General features: G+C 38.4%; 1 protein-coding gene across 1 annotated transcript; it reads left to right on the top strand.

Moving 5' to 3' along the window:
• Positions 1-1,892: 1,892 nt before the first annotated feature.
• Positions 1,893-20,020, top strand: ddc (dopa decarboxylase). Its single transcript, XM_042490306.1, has 14 exons — positions 1,893-1,948; positions 3,805-4,012; positions 5,197-5,310; positions 5,409-5,528; positions 8,951-9,085; positions 9,996-10,139; positions 10,690-10,756; positions 11,455-11,549; positions 13,344-13,411; positions 14,695-14,771; positions 15,911-15,930; positions 16,051-16,149; positions 18,482-18,583; positions 19,027-20,020. The coding sequence occupies exons 2-14, from the start codon at positions 3,812-3,814 to the stop codon at positions 19,225-19,227; spliced, it is 1,443 nt and encodes a 480-aa protein (XP_042346240.1). The 5' UTR covers positions 1,893-1,948; positions 3,805-3,811; the 3' UTR covers positions 19,228-20,020.
• The last annotated feature ends 1,325 nt before the right edge of the window (positions 20,021-21,345 follow it).

Below are 21,345 nucleotides of genomic sequence, written 5' to 3'. Positions count from 1 at the left end.
TGATGCTCACAATCCCAGACGATCTTTCTTGGCCTCTGCCTACTGTGTAGTTTGTGTATGTTATTAAATGTGTTTTTTTCTCCACACAGCAGAACATTCATATAAGTTCAAATAATATTGATTCCTTTAAAAACAAAACACGCCTCTAAGACAACAAAGCCTTTCTTTGTCTACTGTTTCAGATAATGTCTAACCGATTACTCAAATGATTATCCATGAGTGAAATCATCTTAATGCACAAAACTGTCGCTGAGCACTGCTGTTTGAAAATTTCAATGTATCCACATACAACAGATGAGAGAAAGTGGTGCAAAAATCGATCCTAAAATCCAGAAGTTAGTTGGCATTTTTGCATTTTAAGTTCTTGGTTAGATGCCTAAAAAAAAATTAGGTCTGTGGTTATCATAACCTTAAGACGCTTTCATGCTTTGTTCTGACATAAAATGCATCAGTAAATAACCCACTCATGAATTTTGAAGCGTTTACATGTTTTTAAAAATGTTCATTGCTAACAAGTGGCTAACTGAGAGAGAAATGTCATGATGCCAAACACTGCTTCGTTATGGTGGTGAGGTTGAAGTCATTTGACTGTGTTGTAATTAATAACCTAATGTTAGCTTTTTGCCTTTGCAATTGCATCTGCGCTTCTTAAAACAATGAAAGTGGTGTTTATCTGTGAAGGTTATCTTGTTGAAAAAAATGGGTAAATGGCATATCCTTTTGTTTACCACAGATTTTCATACTGCATTGATCAAAAATCCAGTAAATACTATTGAAAATTCTCACTTCTTGGCTGGGTTAGGGTTAGGTTAGGGTTAGGGGTTAGGGGTTAGTCATCCCAAAAAAAGTCACCCCTGCACCAATCTATAATATTTTATAAATTAGCGCTCCAGCCTGCTTAGCAAAAGAATTGTGTTTGGGCATTTGTAACTTGACAGTATGACGCTATGTATGTACGTGACTATGTATGTGACTATGTATGTGACTCCACATTGACTTTTGCATTCACACTGGATGTCACTGCTTTGGCAGTGCTAGAAACCTGATCTGTTCAGGTCCTATCCCCTGAGTTTAGGCTGTCCCGACTTTACGCCCAACCATTTTTGCAAATCTAAGAACAAACTGAGTTTCCAGAACATATCAGGTAGCAACACTGGACTTGAACCCCGATCTCTTGGGCCGAAGTCCTGTGTTTGTTTGGCCCATCCATCCACCCCAACAGCCTCCCCTTATACATGACCTGACTTCCTTCTTTGCTCCCTTCATATGGGGGAGGACCTGGTCCAGCATCAGCCTAATCTTGTCATGCTGGAGGCAATAAGTTGGGCTGCATTTGGTTCTCTGAAACTTTCCATCAATGACACCCCAGAATCAGGCCAAATAAACTGCCTCACTTCCAGCAGCCAAAACTGCCATCACTGGGCTATTGTCAAAAATGATCTTGCCCAGCATCTGTCCATGCATTGTGCAATTTGGAAAACTTTTTGACTAAACCCCAAATTAACATTATTCTTTAATCTGGCTTCATTATGAGACATTTTAATTATGTTTTGTTATTTAGCCAGATTTCACAAAGCCAATACCCCAGTATTATATTTAATGTATTATTGGTGGTTCTACTAGTGAGTTCTTAATGCTATATATTTCTATCATTGTACATGTACTGCAAGTGTCATGCACATTTATGAATAAATGTGTACAGATGCATAGCTTCAGGAACTCCTTGTAAATCAATCAACACTTGTATCGGCCGTGAGCCCTGTTCCCATTGGCTGGCCTAGTGGGGTTGGTGGGGTGGGGGTGGTTAGTGGCAAGATAAAAGGAGCAAATGTCTCTTTGCTTACACACACAAACACACTCACCACCACATGCCTGGCCGTCTGCCCGTCTGTTTGTGGACGCTAACAAAGAGGAGAAAATCCAGCATCTGAAGCTCTCACTTGAAAATGTAAGTATGGGCACACACACATACAGCCACACAACTGGCGTGCGCGAATACATGCAAACATGTCTAATCCTATTTGAGATAAGGCAAAGGATAAGGGCTCTGCTTATCAACGAGGGAAAGAGACATGCAGGGTCAAACACTTGTTGAATGACAAGGCACTAGTGTTGGAAAAGGGACAATGTTCCTATGTTGTGCCATTTGAATTGACACTGTCAGTTATTTGTATAGGAATATGTTTAAAGCTTTTTGCTAGATTATAGTTGATGTATTGATGTAGGACTGCAACAGTTGTATTTGCCAATGCATGGCATGTTCCTGGTTAACACAGGCTCATAAGGTCAGGCTGCTGAACTTTCCTTTGTTCATTAATGTATGTCAGTGCACTGAGGAGATTGTGACGAGGCTGGCTTTTATTTGTTTTATGAGGCTGTCCTTTGGCACATTGCATCATGATTCACAGAATCATAGATAGATGTGGAAATGTTTTTTGCTACCAAGCACTTCTGTTCATGTCTGTCCATAAAATGAAAGAAAACTAGGCTACGATCAGACTGGCTTTATGTGTTGTTAAGAGGGTCAAGGGTTCATACAATTGTGCAAGATTATACAAACTGTCAAGGAGTGTGGCTTAGGCTGTGTGTGGCTGCACTGCTGCTGTTCTATAAATGAAAACATCAAATTACTTATTACTTTGCTAAAAAGAACACTGGCAGTGTATATTGCTCTAATGTTAAGATGTAATCAACCGTTGATAATGTGTCCCCACAGTGAATATAGGGATTACATGAGGCACTTGTCTCCAATGTAAAAAAAAAAAAAAAAAAAAAAAAAAAAAAAGCCAGATTAAATGTTATATCTAATATTTGAAAATATCCACCCCACAAATGTTTTAGTTTTTTTTTTTGTTCTTGTATTGAGGTTGTCAACAATGTAAGCTTAGTGTTAATCGCTCACTGGATGAATTTGTCCAAAATCATTTGGCACATATTAAACATTATAAAAACAGATGGCTTCAGTATTATCACGGTATCAGCTCATATCGTGCCATTCCCGAATATCCACTTGCACGATACATTTGTGATGTTTAGCGTTTTTTCTGTGTTGCTTATTATATCACAGTCTGAGTAAAATGTTTTAAAAATATATTTGGTTTATACTAGAAAAAGGCAAGGATGAAAAAAAGGGATGGCTCAAGCTCTGAACACATTTATTTATTTAGTTTATTTAACAGGACAGCCACTGACAGTCCCAGAATTAGCTAGATAGCTAAATGTCATCAGCAGTCACTTGGGAGGCAAATCAACATAAAACATCTGGCAACAGGTGTTATAGCTCAGACAGAGGTACAGATAAAAAAATGTTACATCTAACTAACGGCACTCTCCATTTAAAAACACATCATACAAAAAGAGGGATAGAACACTCTGTGTTTACTACTTTGTGATTAATGTTCACGATTGGCTTTTATTTTAAAACTAGAGAAAAAATGTGTTCTGGTGTGTACTAGTTGTAAATGTCAGGTCTATATGAAAATATGTTTTAACAATTTAAGAGTGACTTTATACATTTTTCTACAATGTAGTAAACAGCTTTAACAGAAACTGTCCGTGTTTTGAAAGTGTTTTGAATTTAGCTGGAAATGTCTGTATTAATTTGGTTGTCAGAATTCACATTTCAGTGCAAGTAAGTGTTGACTTTATTTCCACAACAGTTCATTCAAGGTACGCATTTGGCATCACAAAGCTTTTTAATCCCACAATGATCGAGTCATTCCTTGCGTTGAGATAAGTGGTTAACTTTGACACTGTGTTGGTAACAGTGCTTGAGAAATAAAGTGTTTCTATGCTGTATTCCAGTGGTGCCATGGATGCAGCAGAGTTTCGGCGCAGAGGCAAGGAGATGGTCGACTATGTGGCTGACTACCTGGAAAATGTTGAAAAGCGATCAGTCTACCCAGATGTTGAACCGGGGTATCTCCGTTCTTTGATCCCCACTGAGGCGCCACTGGAGCCAGACAGTTATGATGAAATTATTAAAGATGTGGAGAGGGTCATAATGCCTGGGGTGAGTTCAAACTTTAGTTGTTGATGCACACCATGGTGATGTAGATACTCCAAGGCTCTTCTAATGGTGTAATTCAGATTAGTCTTTAAGCTCATTTTGGAAAGTAAAAGAGTGGTGCAGGGATAAAGTTGTTATTTCCTCAAATAATTAATCCCCCAATTCCCTCGACAAAAGGCCAATAGGATTTTTCTATTGGATTTTCAGTTTTTCGAGGAAAATAAGCTCTGTGGCATACAAAAGTTTATGATACTTACAGTTTTTTTTCAGCAAGATTATCTTCACAAATGAACAATGAAATGCTTAAAAATAAATTTCATTATTCACGGGATTTATTGGTTGCAAAGCATAATTGCTAAAGTAAATTGAACATTTGGACTGAACAAGCTAACACTGATGTCTATTTATTTTTAGTCAGGGAGACACTGCTGTGTCTTCTAATCAGATGACTTAATACATTCTTTAAATTAATGCACATGATTCCACAAGGGAAATGTCTTTTACACCAGTAAAGTGTGGTGCAGGAGTGAGTCCTATAACCCAGAGGGTGAGTTAGCAGTTTTGTATTTACGCTTCCGTCGTTTGGAAGTCATCGGGTTTTTTGAATGTTTTGGGTTTTTTTTTAGATGCTTTAAGTAAGGTCTGTGGTTAATATAAACAGAAGAGACATGAAACTTTTATATCTCATAACAAGGTGGTTTCTAAGAAGTAGCTAAATGAGACTACAGAATGTCATCACATAGAACATAGCTTTACAGCGTCGTTGTGATGGGGATGCTATGTCATGCGACCATAGTATGATAAAAAAAAAAAAAGTTGTTTATTTGTGGATATCATCTTGCTGAACTAAACATGTAAATATCACAAACTTTTGTTTGCCACAGAGTTTATTTTCTGCAATAATCCAGAATCCAATGGAAAAATCCCATTGGCTTTCAAACAAAACAGGATGATGTTGAACTTCATTCTTGGGGCATGCTCTTCCTAACAGATAAATCACACTTGAAAAAAACACAATCTGAGAATTCAGCAGCAGTATTTTGTATATGGTAGTATCTGTATTATTAAAATGCAGTATAGTAAACAATAAATTTGGCAACCTCTTGGTCCCAGTGATGCACAGAGGTTGGTCTTGTTTTTAAATTATTTGTTTTTAATAAAGTATTGTATGTTTTACCGTCTTTCAGGTCACCCACTGGCACAGCCCATACTTTTTTGCCTACTTTGCAGCTGCCAGCTCTTACCCTGCCATGCTGGCCGACATGTTATGTGGAGCCATTGGCTGTATTGGATTCTCATGGGTAACACTCGCTCTGTCTCTATATCTTTTCATTTCATATTTATATGAGAACACAAAACATTTTGGATTTCCATCCGTAATTTGGGTGTGTGTTTTCAGGCTGCCAGTCCAGTCTGTACAGAGTTGGAGACAGTGATGTTAGACTGGCTGGGGAAGATGCTGAAACTGCCTGAGCATTTTTTAGCCGGAACCGATGGCCACGGAGGAGGTGTCATCCAGGTGAATATCTTCTGAGTCTTTGTATCATGCAGTCCAAGGAATGAAACCAACTTCTGCCCACATTTATACACTTCTGTGGTTCTGAAACGTGTGAAACCTTGTCAGCTGCTCAAATTTTATAGGCGTATAGGAAGGATGACTCACAACTGAATGCCCCTGAGACCATATTCATCAGCAATTTGTGTACCATTGATTTGTCATCTTTTTCCCTCCCTGGTTCACAAAAGCAGAAAATTGTCAGGAAATTGCCTTTTAATAAGTCACCCACAGGCAGACAGAGATGACAGGGCTGTGATTGTTCCGTGTGGCAAAGGCTAAGCATTAGTTTAGTGTTATATTGACAGAAACGCAGTCAGAGCAGCAGAGGATGCTATCTGTGTGTGTGTGTGTAAAAGTGTAAGTGGGATGGTGAGTAGTGGAGCATGAGACCGCACTCTGATGACCGATCATTTCATGCCTTTTCTATTGTCACCACCTGAGTGTGAGGGTGTGCTTATGTGTGTGTGCTCATCTAGTTCATCCTGTTTTTGTTTCTGTCTCGCCACTATCCTTTTAGAGTGCAGCTTACCGGCTCACTATGGCAACGGATGGGGCTCTTCTCGCTGCAGCAGGGCTAATTAGTGTTGTGACAGCGAATTTGCTAGCCTATTAATATAAAGCTTATACCAACACAAAGGGGGAATGAAATGGTTTCAAAAAGACACTCTGGTGACCTTAGATTTTCCTTTTTAACCCAGTGTGACTCATTGGACTTTGGTAGCAGAAAAGACAGTTTCTCTATGATTAAAATAAATAACCCCCCACCCCCCATGCACACACACACACACACACACACACGCACACACGAAAAAAAAAATTGTGTGCAATCTATTTTTCCATTTGCATAAAAGTGTTAAAGACAAAGATTTTCAGTTTTTCTCTTTAAGGTCCAGTGTGTGGGATGTAGGGGGATATATTACAGAAATTGAATTTTATATAATAAGTATGTTTTCTTTGGTATATAATCAACTGAAAATATAAATTGCTATGTTTTCATTACCTTAGAGTGAGCCATTTTTTATCTACCTAAGGAGTGGGTCCTGGTCTATAAAGTCTGCTATGTTGTACCGTCATGTTTCTACAGTAGCCTGGATGGACAAACCAAACTCTGGTTCTAGATAGGGCCAGTCGTGTTTCCCGTGGTCACGGCAGTTAGAAGCCCCTCTGTGATGGGAAAAATACTTTAAACTTGAAACTGATTTATTCAGTGTTTTTATCGGATTTAATCACCTGACCTCCAAAGATAAGGTGACCTCTGCAGATAATTTGGCTCCCAATAAAAGCCTCCTGAACTACTGACCTTAAATCGGGATCATTAGCAATCTGCAAATCCCCTTAAATCTTACACACTGGACTTTTAATACATGCATCATCTTTAACAGTGGATCATCACTTGTACTCATTAAGAGCAATCATGCAGTTTGTCTTTGGAAACATTTGTAACACGTTTGAGGCTTATTGTGCCAAAAATCCTGCTTATATTAAAAACGTAACAGGAACATGCAGGGACAGCCACATACCAGTGGTGGGTAGAGAGATGAATGAGAGATGATGAATTTTCATAAAGGCTACAGGGTACATCCCGGGTTACTGCTTTGTGTGCATTGCACGCAGGGTAAGGCCAGGTTGTACACTTGGGTAGGGTTTGAAGCTGAATGTTTTCTTGTTTTGGCAGTTGGTTTCAGATGGTGCTTTTATTTGGTTAAGTTCCTTCGAGCTTGTGCCCTTTAAACAGCAATGATTTAAAGGATAGGTTGATTGATTCATCCATTATGTGAGTCCCTAATCTCTAAAAAAAAAAAGGCTTAATTTTACTTGGCATTTGTTTTGACACAAACAACTTAATGGCATTCTGGTCTGGTGAGTGATTTGAGCCTATTGATTGAATAACTTGCATGTATTTTATTGACTTCCTGGTGGTAATGCCTTCAGATACCTCAGACACTTTGCTTCATTATGTTGCCTCAAACAATTCTCATTATATCAGGCTGGCGGGATGATGACTCATGACACAATTTCTTAATACAGTAACTTTCTTCTCTTTTAAGAATGTGGAGGTGTCACAGTGTCATATCCAAGAGAATATCCAACGGCACCAAATTCTGAATAAATGTTCATAAATTTTTGTATGAAGCGTGGAAGGTGCCATTGAGACAAAAATACAAATAGAGTACATACAATAGAGGCCACATTTTACTAAATCAAGTGCACAAGATACTATTGTGTGGCTTCAAGATGCATTTTCTACTCTCATTTTGATTAATTCATTACCTCATTTTGGTTAATTTACTCCCTTGTTTGGGTCTATTTATTCTCTATTTTTGATGGATTAATTCCCTCGTTTTGAGTTGTGTTCCATTATGTAACGTTACAGAGAGTCAGCACAATAGACCAGCCTTTCTCCCCAAAGCCTGAAGAGCAGTGCACCCTCTTCAAGTAGAAGAAGATTTCACAGATTTCAAAGTCGGTTTCAGGTGATATTGAGGTTTTAATTAAACCGTCAAACATTCTTTCACCACAGAAGGAGGAGCAAAAAGCTGAGAACTGGTTGTTCAGCATTGCAAATTACGTTCCCTTTAAATCTCCCCTTAACTGCTGTTTTGGAAGCTGCGAATCATAAGCTAACTTCAGTGTCCTTTACTTAAAGCTTGTATGCTGCACTTCAGGCTTTCAGGAGAAAGGCTGGTCTGTTGTGCTGGCTAATAATTGCTAATGAGTTGGATTAATATATTTTTAGATACATTTTAAAAGAAAAAAAACTTATTAAAAAACAGCCCAAGCCAGCATGAGTGTGGAATAAGGGTAATGGGTCTTCAACAGGAAATCCTCAGAATTACAACAGGACATCCAGCAAATTATCGTTTGATTATTTAAGTTTTAATTTGACTGGACATGGTCTTGATGCATGCGTCATATTTAGCATTGGATCATTACTTCTTACCCTTTAGAGTTATTGTGAAGTTTGTCTTTGGGAACATTTGCAACAACTCATAAAATGGTAGGAGGACAAATGACAGCTGGTGAACTTTTATAAAGGCTCCTAGGTTCAGAGGCTAAACATGCTCATTATTATATCTCAAATTAGTACTTGGTATACTTTGTTAGAAAGGGTAGTTTAGAAGCTTACTGTCTGCTTATTTTGACAGTTTCAAATTGTCCTTCTATTTGGTTCAGTTGAGCTAGTCCACACGTCCCTCTGCATTTGTTATTCCCCCTGGCAGCGCAGACCACTAAGCCGATGTAAAGAAATCAAGGCTGCTTGCTCTTTGAAATGCGACCTATCTTTGATTTTTGCTTTTGCATAGGTAAAAATCAAGTATGATTTATATATTTGCAAGAGTAAAGAAGAATCACTTTACAAGTTCCCTTTAATTCTCCAACAGGGTACAGCCAGCGAAGCGACCCTGATGTCCATGCTCGCTGCCCGCTGTAAAGCAGTCCGCAGGGGTCAAGCTCTCAACCCAGAAAAATCAGAGGCTGAAATCCTCTCCAAACTGGTGGCATACACCTCTGAGCAGGTAAACACAAAAATCAGTTTCAAATCGTATTTTTTACCCATTTAATATAAAGGCTATGTTAACTCTGGTACCATTAATTTTATCCAGATTTCTAACATTTTGTTATTTTCAATTTTCAGCTGTAAGTACATCATGTGGTTTTAAAATGCATAGATGAATGTCTTTTTTTACTGCATGAATTGGCAAGGTTTATATAAAGTTCAGTTTAAAGTGTCGCACAACAAGTTATCCATGTGAACCCAGATCCCTGAAGGTTACCTCAGTAACAGGGAGTTTTTCAGTGATTTAGTGAGACAGAGGGTCAGCCAGGCAGCTCGTAGCTCGCTCTGATCAGGTTTAATACCAGGCTGACTGTGTGATTGGGTTAGGGAGTCGCCTGAGGGCCACATGGACCTTTATAGAGAGAGCAGTTTGTTGTTTTCCTACTGAAGAACACCCTTTTAATACTGGCTGGTACATTTCTAAAGTATATGAATGTATTTCTTTTTGATTAGTAAACTATATGTAGATGTTAAAAAAATATAATAGAAGCTCTGAGGACATGGTACAAAAGAAATTCAACAGTCACAAGGAGGAGTACGAAGATATAATTTGTAGTCCTTTTTTTCCCAGTATTACCGCAGTAATTTTGATAAAAGTGTCACTTTGATTAGCTGAGTTAAAGTCCTTCCCATAATTGGAGTGGTTGTGTGTGTGTGTGTGTGTGTGTGTCTGTCTGTGTGTGTGCAAGTGTGTTTTACTTTTATGCCATTTTATGGTTTAAGGTTGTATAAAGTTTGACATGAACACTATCAAATCCTAGCGAACGAACTGTAACATATAATTCACCATATAAACTGTTGCGATATAACCCTGTGATCTAATGACTGGCTTACATTTCTCACAAATGTTGTACATCTTTCCTCCTAAGGCTCACTGCTCGGTGGAGCGTGCGTCTCTGATTGCCGGCACGATGATAAAGAAGGTTCCCACAGACAACAGCTATGCTGTTGGGGGGGCCATGCTGAAGAAGATGCTGGAGGAAGACAAAGCAGCTGGACTCATCCCCTTCTATGTAAGAAAAGACAAAAATGAAGTTCCATCCACAAAACTATCACAGAGCTACATACATACATACATCTCCAACATTAGATTCAATTTTCCATTGAGTTACATGCATCTGTTATTGGATTACATGCTACACATGTAAATCTTGCAACTATCCTCACAACTGCTTGCTGAATTGAAAGCATTGATGATATAATGTGTCTGATGCACCCTGAGGCTTCTGCTAAAGGATGATATTATTTGTGTTGGACCTAATGTATATCTGTCTGGTTAAGGACAATAATCCCTGTCTCAGCTGGACCTACAGATCACTATCAGTGAACAATATTAGAGAGGCTACAATCATCCAACAGCTTTAATTTATCTGTGTATCTAGCTCTACATTTAAATAACAAACTATAAATGTGCTTAAATCAAAACAGTTTGTTAGCTGCAATGCAATTTATTTTATTTTCTTATACAAAATTATTATGAACCAGGAACTCGTTGTTGTGACAGTGCAAATAGAAAATGAAACACTTTAGGGTGTTAACTATTTGTGTATTTGTTTATTTCAGTTCTGTGCCACTCTCGGCACCACGCCATCATGTGCTTTTGATCGCATCACTGAGCTTGGGCCCATATGTGAGTCAATTGTTGGATCAGCACACACTCATTTTCCTTCTTTTTTTGTGTTTTTTGGTTTTACAATGGTAAACTCTAAATCGTTTGGGTCTCCCAAATCATTCAAATGGTAACTTTTCTAGAATGTCTAGATCTATTATCACTGTCATCTGACTCCCCCAAATGCACGTTTATTTGATGTCTGTAAGGTAATCACAGTGATATATATCAGCCATGCCCCGATTTTAATGAGCATGGCCGACAGTGAGGAAAGAAAAAAACACGAGGCAAATGTCAATCCTTAAATCATATTGTTAAGGTACATAATCTGTGTTTAAACTGAAATGCCCTTTTGTGCAATATTAACCAAAGTGAAAAATAATTTATGTATTTACCCTATGATTAGGATCCACTCCAAAATTGGATGGGTTCCTCCTTTTCCATGATATAGCCTTCCACCAAGTTTCTTGAAATCACACCAACATGACCTCCATGATTATGTGGAATGGATATATTTAAACATAATTCTGTGTAATTATGATTGAGAAACAAAAATTGATGTATTCAGTCACTTCTACAAATATTCAAAATAAATTATCTTCAGTTACACCCAGCTAAAGCAACTTATTTCAGCGTTATAGCTTTGTACTTCAATATTGATTCACAAAAGTAAACATTTTACAGATGTTAATAACCTCTCTGTTTCTTGTCACTTTTAGGTAATGAGGAAAATATGTGGATGCACATTGATGCAGCATATGCCGGGAGTGCATTCATCTGCCCTGAATTTAGGCCTCTGTTGAATGGCGTTGAGGTGTGTAAAAATATGCAAGCATTCATGTTCATGTAGTTCATGTAGTGCACAAACACCATAACACATTAAGTTACAGTGACTTGGTAACCAAGTTTTGACATGATAGGATTTTAACCTTGATAATCCAAATGTGTTTCATAAGAATTTAATATAAGTGTGGTCAGAAACCTGAACTGTGCATCCATCTGTATGACAACACATTGCTGCTGAATAACAAGACAACTGATTTCTGCTCAGTTGGTTGTAAAATATCTCTCATTGCATCTATGAAAGGAAACAATAACGGCATACTGAGTTTACCCAGCTGCTTTATTTCTGTTTGAAACTGGCATAATGTTAATGTCAAGGAGGAAGCATGCATGAGTGAGTAATAGGCCAAACAATCGGCATTAGCGCAGGAGCATCAATCTGCCTTTTGAGGCTGCCGAGGCAGCTGTTGCTCCCTGAGCTGTGCAGAGACGCAGAGATAAGGACAGAGTAATTTCCTGAGGCAGCATTAGACCTTTATATATCACTGTTTATTAGACACACAAGTTCAAACAATGTTGGTGGGGAGACAGAGAAAACTGACTTGACTATAAATGGACCAACTGTTGTTTCATATTTTCTCATACTGATAGTTAACATTAAAATTAGCCTTTGAATATGTACAGTAATATATTTTCCTGTCATTATTTTGCAGCTTTACATTTTCTTGTATTTTTTCACAAACTTATTAAAACCACATGCAGTTATCTTTATGCAGTGATTATTGTATAGCTATAACTGTGATGCATCACAAGTTCAATGGAAATTATTGGGTGATGAAATGAAGAAGGCATCCAGTATTTTAGGAAGAGAGTGCAGCCTTGCCAGAGGGTTGGTTGCTAGGATATGAGTAATAGGCGAGCAGGAAACCAGCCCCCTTTGAATCAGTCAGCATGGCAACTGTCAACCACGAATCTGTCTCACATTGTCTTTCTACGCTGTGTTATTGCATTTGAGAAGATAGAGAAAAGGATATTACAAAAGATAGCCAACAAGCAGATGAAAACAGATTAGGAAAGGTTCGTCTCTCTTAGAGAGAACACTGCCAGGAAAGGGTTATTCTCCCTGCGCTCTGCGAGACGTTGACTGCGTTTCCCTCTTTTGCATTTCAAATAAACTGCGCCTGCTTAAGTCCAGATGATACTGTTGGTGAAAAGGTTGTCTCTGCGTCAGTAATGGCAAATGAAAACATATTATAGTGCCATTTCTCAAATTGTGCTAATGTTATAAGAAATATTAGAACTTTTTTTTAACAATTACATTTACAAACAAATAAAAGAGATGCGCTCAGGAGTGAAGCAAAACCGAACCAATATTTATTAATATAACTGAAGGAGCAGGTAATGGGGTGTGGACGTGTGTCAGTGGTGTCCGCAGGTGAGTGGCTGCTGTGATAATGTGTGGTGCGTGTTGTAGGAGCAAAGAAAGTAACAGGAAAACAGGGTGCAGGGCGGTGAGGCTCTCTGACGGCGAGGTAGAAGTAACAATGGGACCATTAGCAGCACGGGTTAAACAATCAGGAGCAATGGCCAGGTGTTCCTCATCATGCAGTAGGTTCCACGTGGCACACTGGACCCGACTCTCTAAACAGGATCGTCACATTCCCTTTAGGCAACTTCGTACAGCTTCTCAAAAATACAGCAGTACTTACTATGTATACCTCTTTGATAGCCACCGTTGTTAAAAGAAATCATGTTCACTTTTGTCATTTCATAGCAGAGAGACAATGTGGCTGAATGATATATTTTTCCCCTGTTTCTAAAAAAGTTTGCAGACTCTTTCAACTTCAACCCACACAAATGGCTTTTAGTCAACTTCGACTGCTCTGCAATGTGGTAAGTTATGTTTGTCAATATACAGCCCGATTACCAGAATAAAATGTTGGCTTTGTATGTTTCTGCAAACCATGATTGCATACATGTGTTATAGGTATCATATCCACATTTCTAAAGTGACAGTCCAGTTTACATGCATATGAGCTGAGTTTCAGGACGAGTTTGGGACACGTCGGCTGTGTTTATAGCAACCAAACTGTGCATTTTAAACCGCACATGCCCCACAATAACCACAGTGCTGTCAGAACATAAAATTAAAAATTGAAAGGCCATATGCCACTGCATATGAAACATACAAATGTAACATATCCGTGGTTTGCAGGAACATACAATGCCTAAAATTTTATTCTGGCAGTTGTATTATGTGACACAAAGACCTCTTTAAAAAATATGAGTTAATCAATGTTTTGCTTTTTATTAAAGCATCAAAGATCTTCTTTCTTTTGTAATGTGCCAGAGTATTTACCAATTTACTTCAGAGTGACTCATGGTCCCATAAAGTAACAATGAGTAGTCCATTTTTAACTAATATCCATCTACACCTCAATTATTTGCACAGTAAAAATAGAACTACGCCTCCCATCTGCCCCTTCTGTCAGTAGCTAACAAAGTGAGACACCCTCCACACAATGTGAAAAGAGGTGTTTCAAACCTCGACATACTGTGAAGGGAAGAGGTTCTTAAACTCTTTTTCCATCACCTCTGGTTCAGTCTGTCACCCTGGCATGATACCTGTTGCCATTGAAATATCTTTCTGTTTTAGTTGTCTGGCACATGCAAATGTATTACTGTTATTACTGTTGTGCTTATTTTATTTTTCCCTCATTCATGGCAGCTATACACACACTTTTTTGCATTAAAATCATTTGGTTCTTAACATAGTTTTTTGAGCACCATGATAGTTGCTAAGGGGGAAAAAGATTCTGTTGAGCCTATGTCCTATTTTGTATCTGTGATTTTTACATTTTTCTGAAACCATAAAGCAACAAATGTTGAGGATTACTGCTGCCTCCTAAAAAGGAACCTATTTTTTTGTAGTGTTCACAAACTGAATCTGCTACATTTGAATCAATATCATATTAATCTGAGGTGCTTCAACTACAAAACAAGGATCCCTAACAATGCCAAGTAAATCTTTGATACTTCTAAGATTTCTTCAGTATACAATATAGTTTTGAAAAAAACATTCAGGACTGGAACCTCAGAAGCCCCCCCCCCTGCTCTGGCTCTGTTAAATGGCCCAGTAATAATTGGTGTGAAAAAAAATCTGCCTACCTAAACAGGGTGAAGAAAAGACAGGACATTATCGGAGCCTTCAAGATGGAACCACTCTACCTGAAACACGAAAACCAGGAGTCAGGTATAGAGTCATTTCACCTAATGTATTTGAATCATAGATCACAGGTCAAGTCAGATAAACATGGGGTCTTCTGCACAACTCTGACAGCAATGAACAGCTGTGACCTTGTTTACTGTTCACTCTGTGGTTAGTGTACCCATTTGAGCCAAAATACACACATTTCCAATTCAACAATAACTGCTTGAGCACTGCAGCATCGTCTTCAAATGCAGTGTTGTGTGGCCAAAACCAGATAAGCACAGGCATGAAGGTGACTTTGTGATGGCCAGGCAGGTGTGTGTGAGAGCTCTTGTGCATCTATGTTTGTGAGGGCTTATCTGAGTTTTAGACCTTGAGATGTAGGACATTTTTGATTGTTAGACTTGGTTTTACAATTTCACGGAATGCAAAAAAGTTATGTTAGTGCTGAATTTGTGATGATTTACTATATGTGTTACCTGATTTAATTAATACACCCAATTACTGACATTGCTCTGTCTTGAAATATATATATATATATATTTTGAAAAATCAATATTTAATTGAACACAAATTAGAAAAATCCCACAATATGATCCAGTGTCTACGTATATGTATCACTACTGCTGTGTTTACTGGTCTGCATGTTCCTAGCGTGCAGATGGGCTCAGATCTGCACTATAATTGTCTGAAAGGCGAACAGACAGAGAGAAAGACAAACAGCTACCTCCCACCACACTGAGGCACCTCACAAAAGCCTTTTGCTCATTCAATCTGGACTCTTCAATCTAATTAGTGGTTATTAGCACCAGCTAACATGAGCCTCCATTCTGTAGAGATGAGCTGTCTCTAGCCGGTGGTCTGTGTGGACTGACGTGTGCTGTGATCAGGGAGATAAAGGGGGTGGGCAAGATGACGGCAACACTTGGACAGTGGAAGGCAATCCTAAATATAACAGCTTTACAATAGATGGATTTTCTGAAGTTAATAATGTCCTTCGTCAGAGCTTGTATGATTCAACTTTATTGATGCAAATTGTTTTTCTTTTGTATTTGTTTTCACATGATATTTTATTGGTTAGCACATGGACAATACGACAGCTTGAAAAATCTACACAAATAGCACACACTTTTAGTGATAGTTTTGACTGCTTCCTGAAGTGTTTTTTCTTCTTTCAACAGGGCTAGTCACAGATTATAGGGTAAGATAAATTATTATTATTATTTCAGTTTCCAAAATTTCCAAGGAAAATCAAACAGTTACAGTCAGCCTCAAAGTTGCAGAGGTGTAGAGCTTTAATCACTCTCCTCTCTTCCTGCAGCACTGGCAGATCCCACTGGGAAGAAGGTTTCGCTCACTAAAGATGTGGTTCGTCTTCCGTATTTATGGACTCCATGGCCTGCAGGCTCATATACGCAAGGTAGGCAACCAACTGAGTACATCATGTACACTTTGAATAAACAGAGATCTGACTCGTCTGAGATCTCAAAATTTAATCTTGTGGTCTGTTTCTAGTGAACTAACTGAGCATGAAAAGAAAACTTTCATGTGCTCAGCTTTCCTCACTTTGAATAGCCTTGAAAAATATCTGAAACGTAGAGCAGTGGTCTCTGCCTGATGAAGCTGTCATAAGCACAAGGGTGAATGAATCCCTTGGAAAAAAAGATTGTTGATCTTTACAAGACTTACAAGGTTAAATATAGGTTAAATAAAATCAAATAAAACATGTATCTCTGCCCTTAAGTTCCTGGTTAAAATTCCAATAATTTCTGCTTTTAGCTCTTTTTAAAATTCTTCTTTCATATAGAAATCACCTTAATTAAAATAAATACTGCCAAGCATAAGTTAGCACAGAGTTAATATATATATTATAATTACTGCCTTACTATCTTGTGGTAAACCTGTAGTGCTATTTACTTAATCCAAATCCTGACATGACAATAAATTACTAGAATAGCAAATTGCTAGTACTGGTAAGTAGTCAGTCTTTGCGAATTTCGCTCTTACTTAATCAACCCTAAAAAATAAATAAATGAATAAATAAATAAACACTTCTGATCATCCCATATGCCTGGTCCTCAAGGTAAATGTCATCTCCCTCCTCCCTCCAACACCTCGCCTCACCTAATCCTCCTTAACACTTAAGTCCCCTCACTGCTCTCATCTTTGCCTCCATCAGCACATCCTGTCAGTCATAGATGTCTAGTCTATTTCTTCTGTTTATAGCAATATTTTCCTATTTTTCCTCCTTTGACCTCAGCACCAGCAACCATGCCATCCTTTCCCCCCTAGCTATTTCTTTCTCCATGCTTCATTCCTCTCCCTCCCTCCAGTCTGGCCTGTCAATCAAATGAGCCTGTTTTGTGTTTATTCTCAATTTGAAATGAAGCGGCAGAAGCAGCAGTGATCCCTGCAGCTATAATCCAAGACACACAGCTCTACTGTACATCCGCCCTTTAGATTAGATAAAACAGCTTTGGCCGTTTGTCTGTCTGACTCTATGAGATTCAGCTACAGTGTGTTCAAGTGGAAATGCAGTATGTTTGATGTACTGCTTGTGCATTTCCTCTTTCATAGTGCAGAATGAAATTATTAAAATATTACTTTGCTTCTTTTTCTTTATGAACGCCAATTAATTATCCTCCCATGAGTAAACACAGTTGTAAAATGAAGCTTTTTAATGACAAAGGCATGCACAATATGAGTCGTGTCTAATATACAGTAGTTAGCCAAACAGACAAATGGGGTCATTATAATATATTGGCTTGTTAAAACCTCTGAGTGATGGTGAATTACTGGCTGGGAATGAGGAAACAAGGTGGTGGTCAACCAGTTGTACATTTATGACACTGTTCAGCTTCATTAGAGAGGCAGGAAAAGGGTAGTTGAAATTTTACCATATAATTGTGATCAGATGCAGCAATGTACATCTAGCACTTCACAATTCATTCAGTGTCTGGGTGGGCTCTTTGGTCATAAATGGATAATTAGGAGTGCCGTTTGAAAATAACTTAAAAGGAATGCAATGACATTTCTTGAGAAAAGACTGTGATAAAGACTATTTCATGATTACCAAATCCAGACACCAGATTTGTTTGAACTCATACATGGAGTCCTGTCTTTGCTGATAAGCTTCAAGACAAGCTGCTGCACTTGCTTATTAAGAACTCTGTGTCTATATGCTAGAACATAAGGTTACTCAGGCTCTATAAGGCTGTATTTTCCAGTACATTTCCTAGGCAGTGCTTCCAACCAGGCGGTGTAATATCACTCAACATGCTCTTTAAATCAAATGCATTTGGTTATCGATAGTTACAGATGGTGACATTTGCACTCCTGGGTTTTGGTACCAAGGTACAGAGTGAATCAGTTGGGAAAATCCTGTGATCCTTATGGTTGAGTGCACTGTGGCATGTAATGATACAGCATTGCCATCTAGTGAAAATGATAGAAATTACAGCCTTTAGTGGAGTCACTAACATGCAACTTGTTTTCTTGCAGAGGTCATGTCTAAAGGCAAGCAACTGTTTAATTTTGTTTTATAGGAAATGATCTGTTACATTTTATAACTATGCAGTTTTTTTTAACCCTTTAAGTGAACATTAGACATTCTTCTGCAAACTAATTTAAACATGTGGACTTTATAACAGTTCAAGAGTACTTTCATCCGCATGCATCTCATATCCTTTGTTCCATTTTACAAACTGTACTTGAGTCATAGCACAGTATAATCTATGTAATTCTCTTAACAGCAAGTGGGACTGGCCAAAGAGTTTGAGAGTCTTGTACGAGCGGACAAGAGATTCGAGATCTGCGCTGAGGTCATCATGGGACTGGTCTGTTTCAGGCTCAAGGTAACAACACTCAGCATCTTAGACCTTGATAAATTCAGTGTGGTCCTGTGTTGAATTTCATTAGCCTGTAAAACACATTTCACATCCACTGTAGATAGATTACACTAAGGATGAGCTCACAGATCTGAAATGGGAGGTTCAACTGCCACTGCAGAAGTCAACCTAAATCAAAATTCCTCATTTGTTAGCAGAGAAAAGCTGAGGTCTATAAATTATTTTATTAATACTGAATATGGTGTATCAGAAGGTGACATACACTGAATTTTATACTACCATACACATTGCATTACCTATCATTCCAATGGCTATTAAGCATGTGCAACTCTACAGGTGTGTTACGATGTGGCCAGTGGGGTTTAAATATTACCTTATATTTTGAATGTGATATGGCATATTGAAAAAATATGGAAAGTTTGGGTAATCTCCTTGTCCCCGCCTGGCAGGGCTCCAATGAATTAAACCAGCTCTTGCTGAAAAAGATCAACAAGAGCAGAGAGATCCACCTGGTGCCTTGCCAGCTCTCAGGCCGCTTTGTACTGCGCCTTGCCATCTGCGCACGCACTACTGAGTCATACCACATCCAACAAGCGTGGCGGCACATCACCCAGCTGACCTTTGAGCTTTTGCAGGAACACAATAAATGACCAACAGGCTTAATAGGGGCTGTCCACACCGATGCCAAGATGAGGACCAAAGTTAGGACAAAGATTCTGAGTTCCATGTCGCAAATGTAAAATGTCAAAAAGGGAATAAACAATGATTTCACAACAATCTTAGCAGTCAGGCATCTTTCTACCTGAAGCGGTATCCAGGTTATCCAGTCTAGTAAGTAGTGGTAAATATTTTGCTGATTTAATGTATTATTTCACAAAATAACCCAAAGGTGTATAAAAGTAAAGAGGGCAGGTTCTAAATATTACATTTTCTATGTGCAACTTCTCCCTCTATTGACTTTTTTTATTTGTCAGTCTCTAATCATTTTGTTTTTGTCCTCATCGTAATGCAGTCATTCCGCTGCACAGATGTCTTTACTGCGTATGCCGCTTCTGTGTCTTTTATGTAAAGAATTTGGTTGACATGGGATGATTTTTTTGTGATTCTGCAATGAATGTATTGCACATTTTGTGTGAGAATGATTATTTGAGTCTGTGTGTCATCAGTTCTCTGTGGGAGCCCATACAGAAACAGCTTTTTTATGTCTATGTTTAGTGATATGTTTCAGTGAAGGATTAGAAACAAATGAGTTGTGAAAGTCTGAGGAAAAATTACTTTATCACATTATCTTACTGTAGTTTGGCTATATATTTTATGAAAGGGTTCATAGAGCCTGTGAAGTTAAATGATTCTAACATTACTCCAAGTAATTAGGGCAAATCCGTTTTATAAGTGCATTTATTTATTTATGACATAGGTAATTAAGTTTAATATAAAACGGCAGGCAAGGCCTTTTTTCTATTCTTTTCTTTCTTTTTTTTTTTTTCTTTTTAAATATTTCCTATTAATTTACATAGTGTCTTTTTCAAAGTCCAGCAATTCCCCAAATTGAAGAACAAAGCCATGACTCTTTTACTATATGTCAGTTCAATAAGAATGAAATGATGCTACTTCTGGGTGTATACAGAACCACTATTTGCTTCTTTACTGAACTTATTCCAAACCATTACAGTTCTAGCGGAAATTTATTATTGACATAGATATAACATAATTACCATTATATCAAGGCCTTGATAATGCCACCATGTGAAGATTATGGGGTTTCCTTGAACGCCGTTGCCATGGCGACGCGGTATTCGCGACCAAACAGGAAGTTGTTGTAACTTCACTGTGCATCAATCGATTGCTCCCAAACTTCTCGGGTGAGATCAGGCTGTGGGCCTGAAGACATCAGCATGTCAATAACTCACTGCGCCACCTACTGGCATCAGGAAGTAGGCTATGCCTTCTAAAACAATTAGCCTTGGATTTACATGAAATTTTCATGGTTTGGTCCACAAACGATGTAGACCAAGATGATTTTTGTGTGGCCTCCAGCACCACCTTGTGGTCACAGGAAGTACTACACCATGTGAAATATCTCACTCAAGGGTCCAAATTCTCTGCATGCACTTTCTGACTTTGACTAAACTGAATGACCGTTTCAGCCGGAGTCTCACCAGAACGCCGACATGCGTGGGAGTTCGAGGGCCCATTCATTGCTGCTTGCAGCTGTAATCTGTATTTTATTTTGACAAGACTCCTGCTCGTTGTCCACATCCACATATCTAGTCACTATGTAAATCCACCAAAACCTTGTTGTTAAATTCACATGATTGTGTCAAAGGATGCTGCTGTTGCTTATCAGGTGTTTTTTCTTTGGCTTTGCTGTCTGATGCATCCAATGATATCGGTTTATTTCAATAAAGTCCTCTGTAGTCTGCATGGTGCTTGGATCTCTCTGTTTTCTCAAATCACATTAAAGGTTTACAATCTATGTAGGCCATGAACATTTTTTAAAGGAGTGCTGTTTTCAGTTTTGCAGTTTTGGAATCCACGGGGCTTCAGTATACTTCGGTAAATATTTATATTGGACACAACTGTTGCAACCCCTATACACAACTATGGCTCAAACAAAGACCACTATCAAGGAGCAGCCATATTTATTGGATGCAATCAGTTATTATGTTTCCCAGTACATTAGTACTGATGACAGGCGTAGACTCTCTTTCTGTCACTCTCACTCTCTCAGAAACCTCAGGAAGAGAGAGGGATCCCTCTTCCAGGAC

Source organism: Plectropomus leopardus, chromosome 7 (genome assembly GCF_008729295.1).
Source record: "Plectropomus leopardus isolate mb chromosome 7, YSFRI_Pleo_2.0, whole genome shotgun sequence".
Classification (NCBI taxonomy): Eukaryota; Metazoa; Chordata; class Actinopteri; order Perciformes; family Serranidae; genus Plectropomus; species Plectropomus leopardus.
The sequence above is the reverse complement of the archived record's forward strand: the minus strand, read 5'-3'. Positions and strand labels throughout refer to the sequence as shown.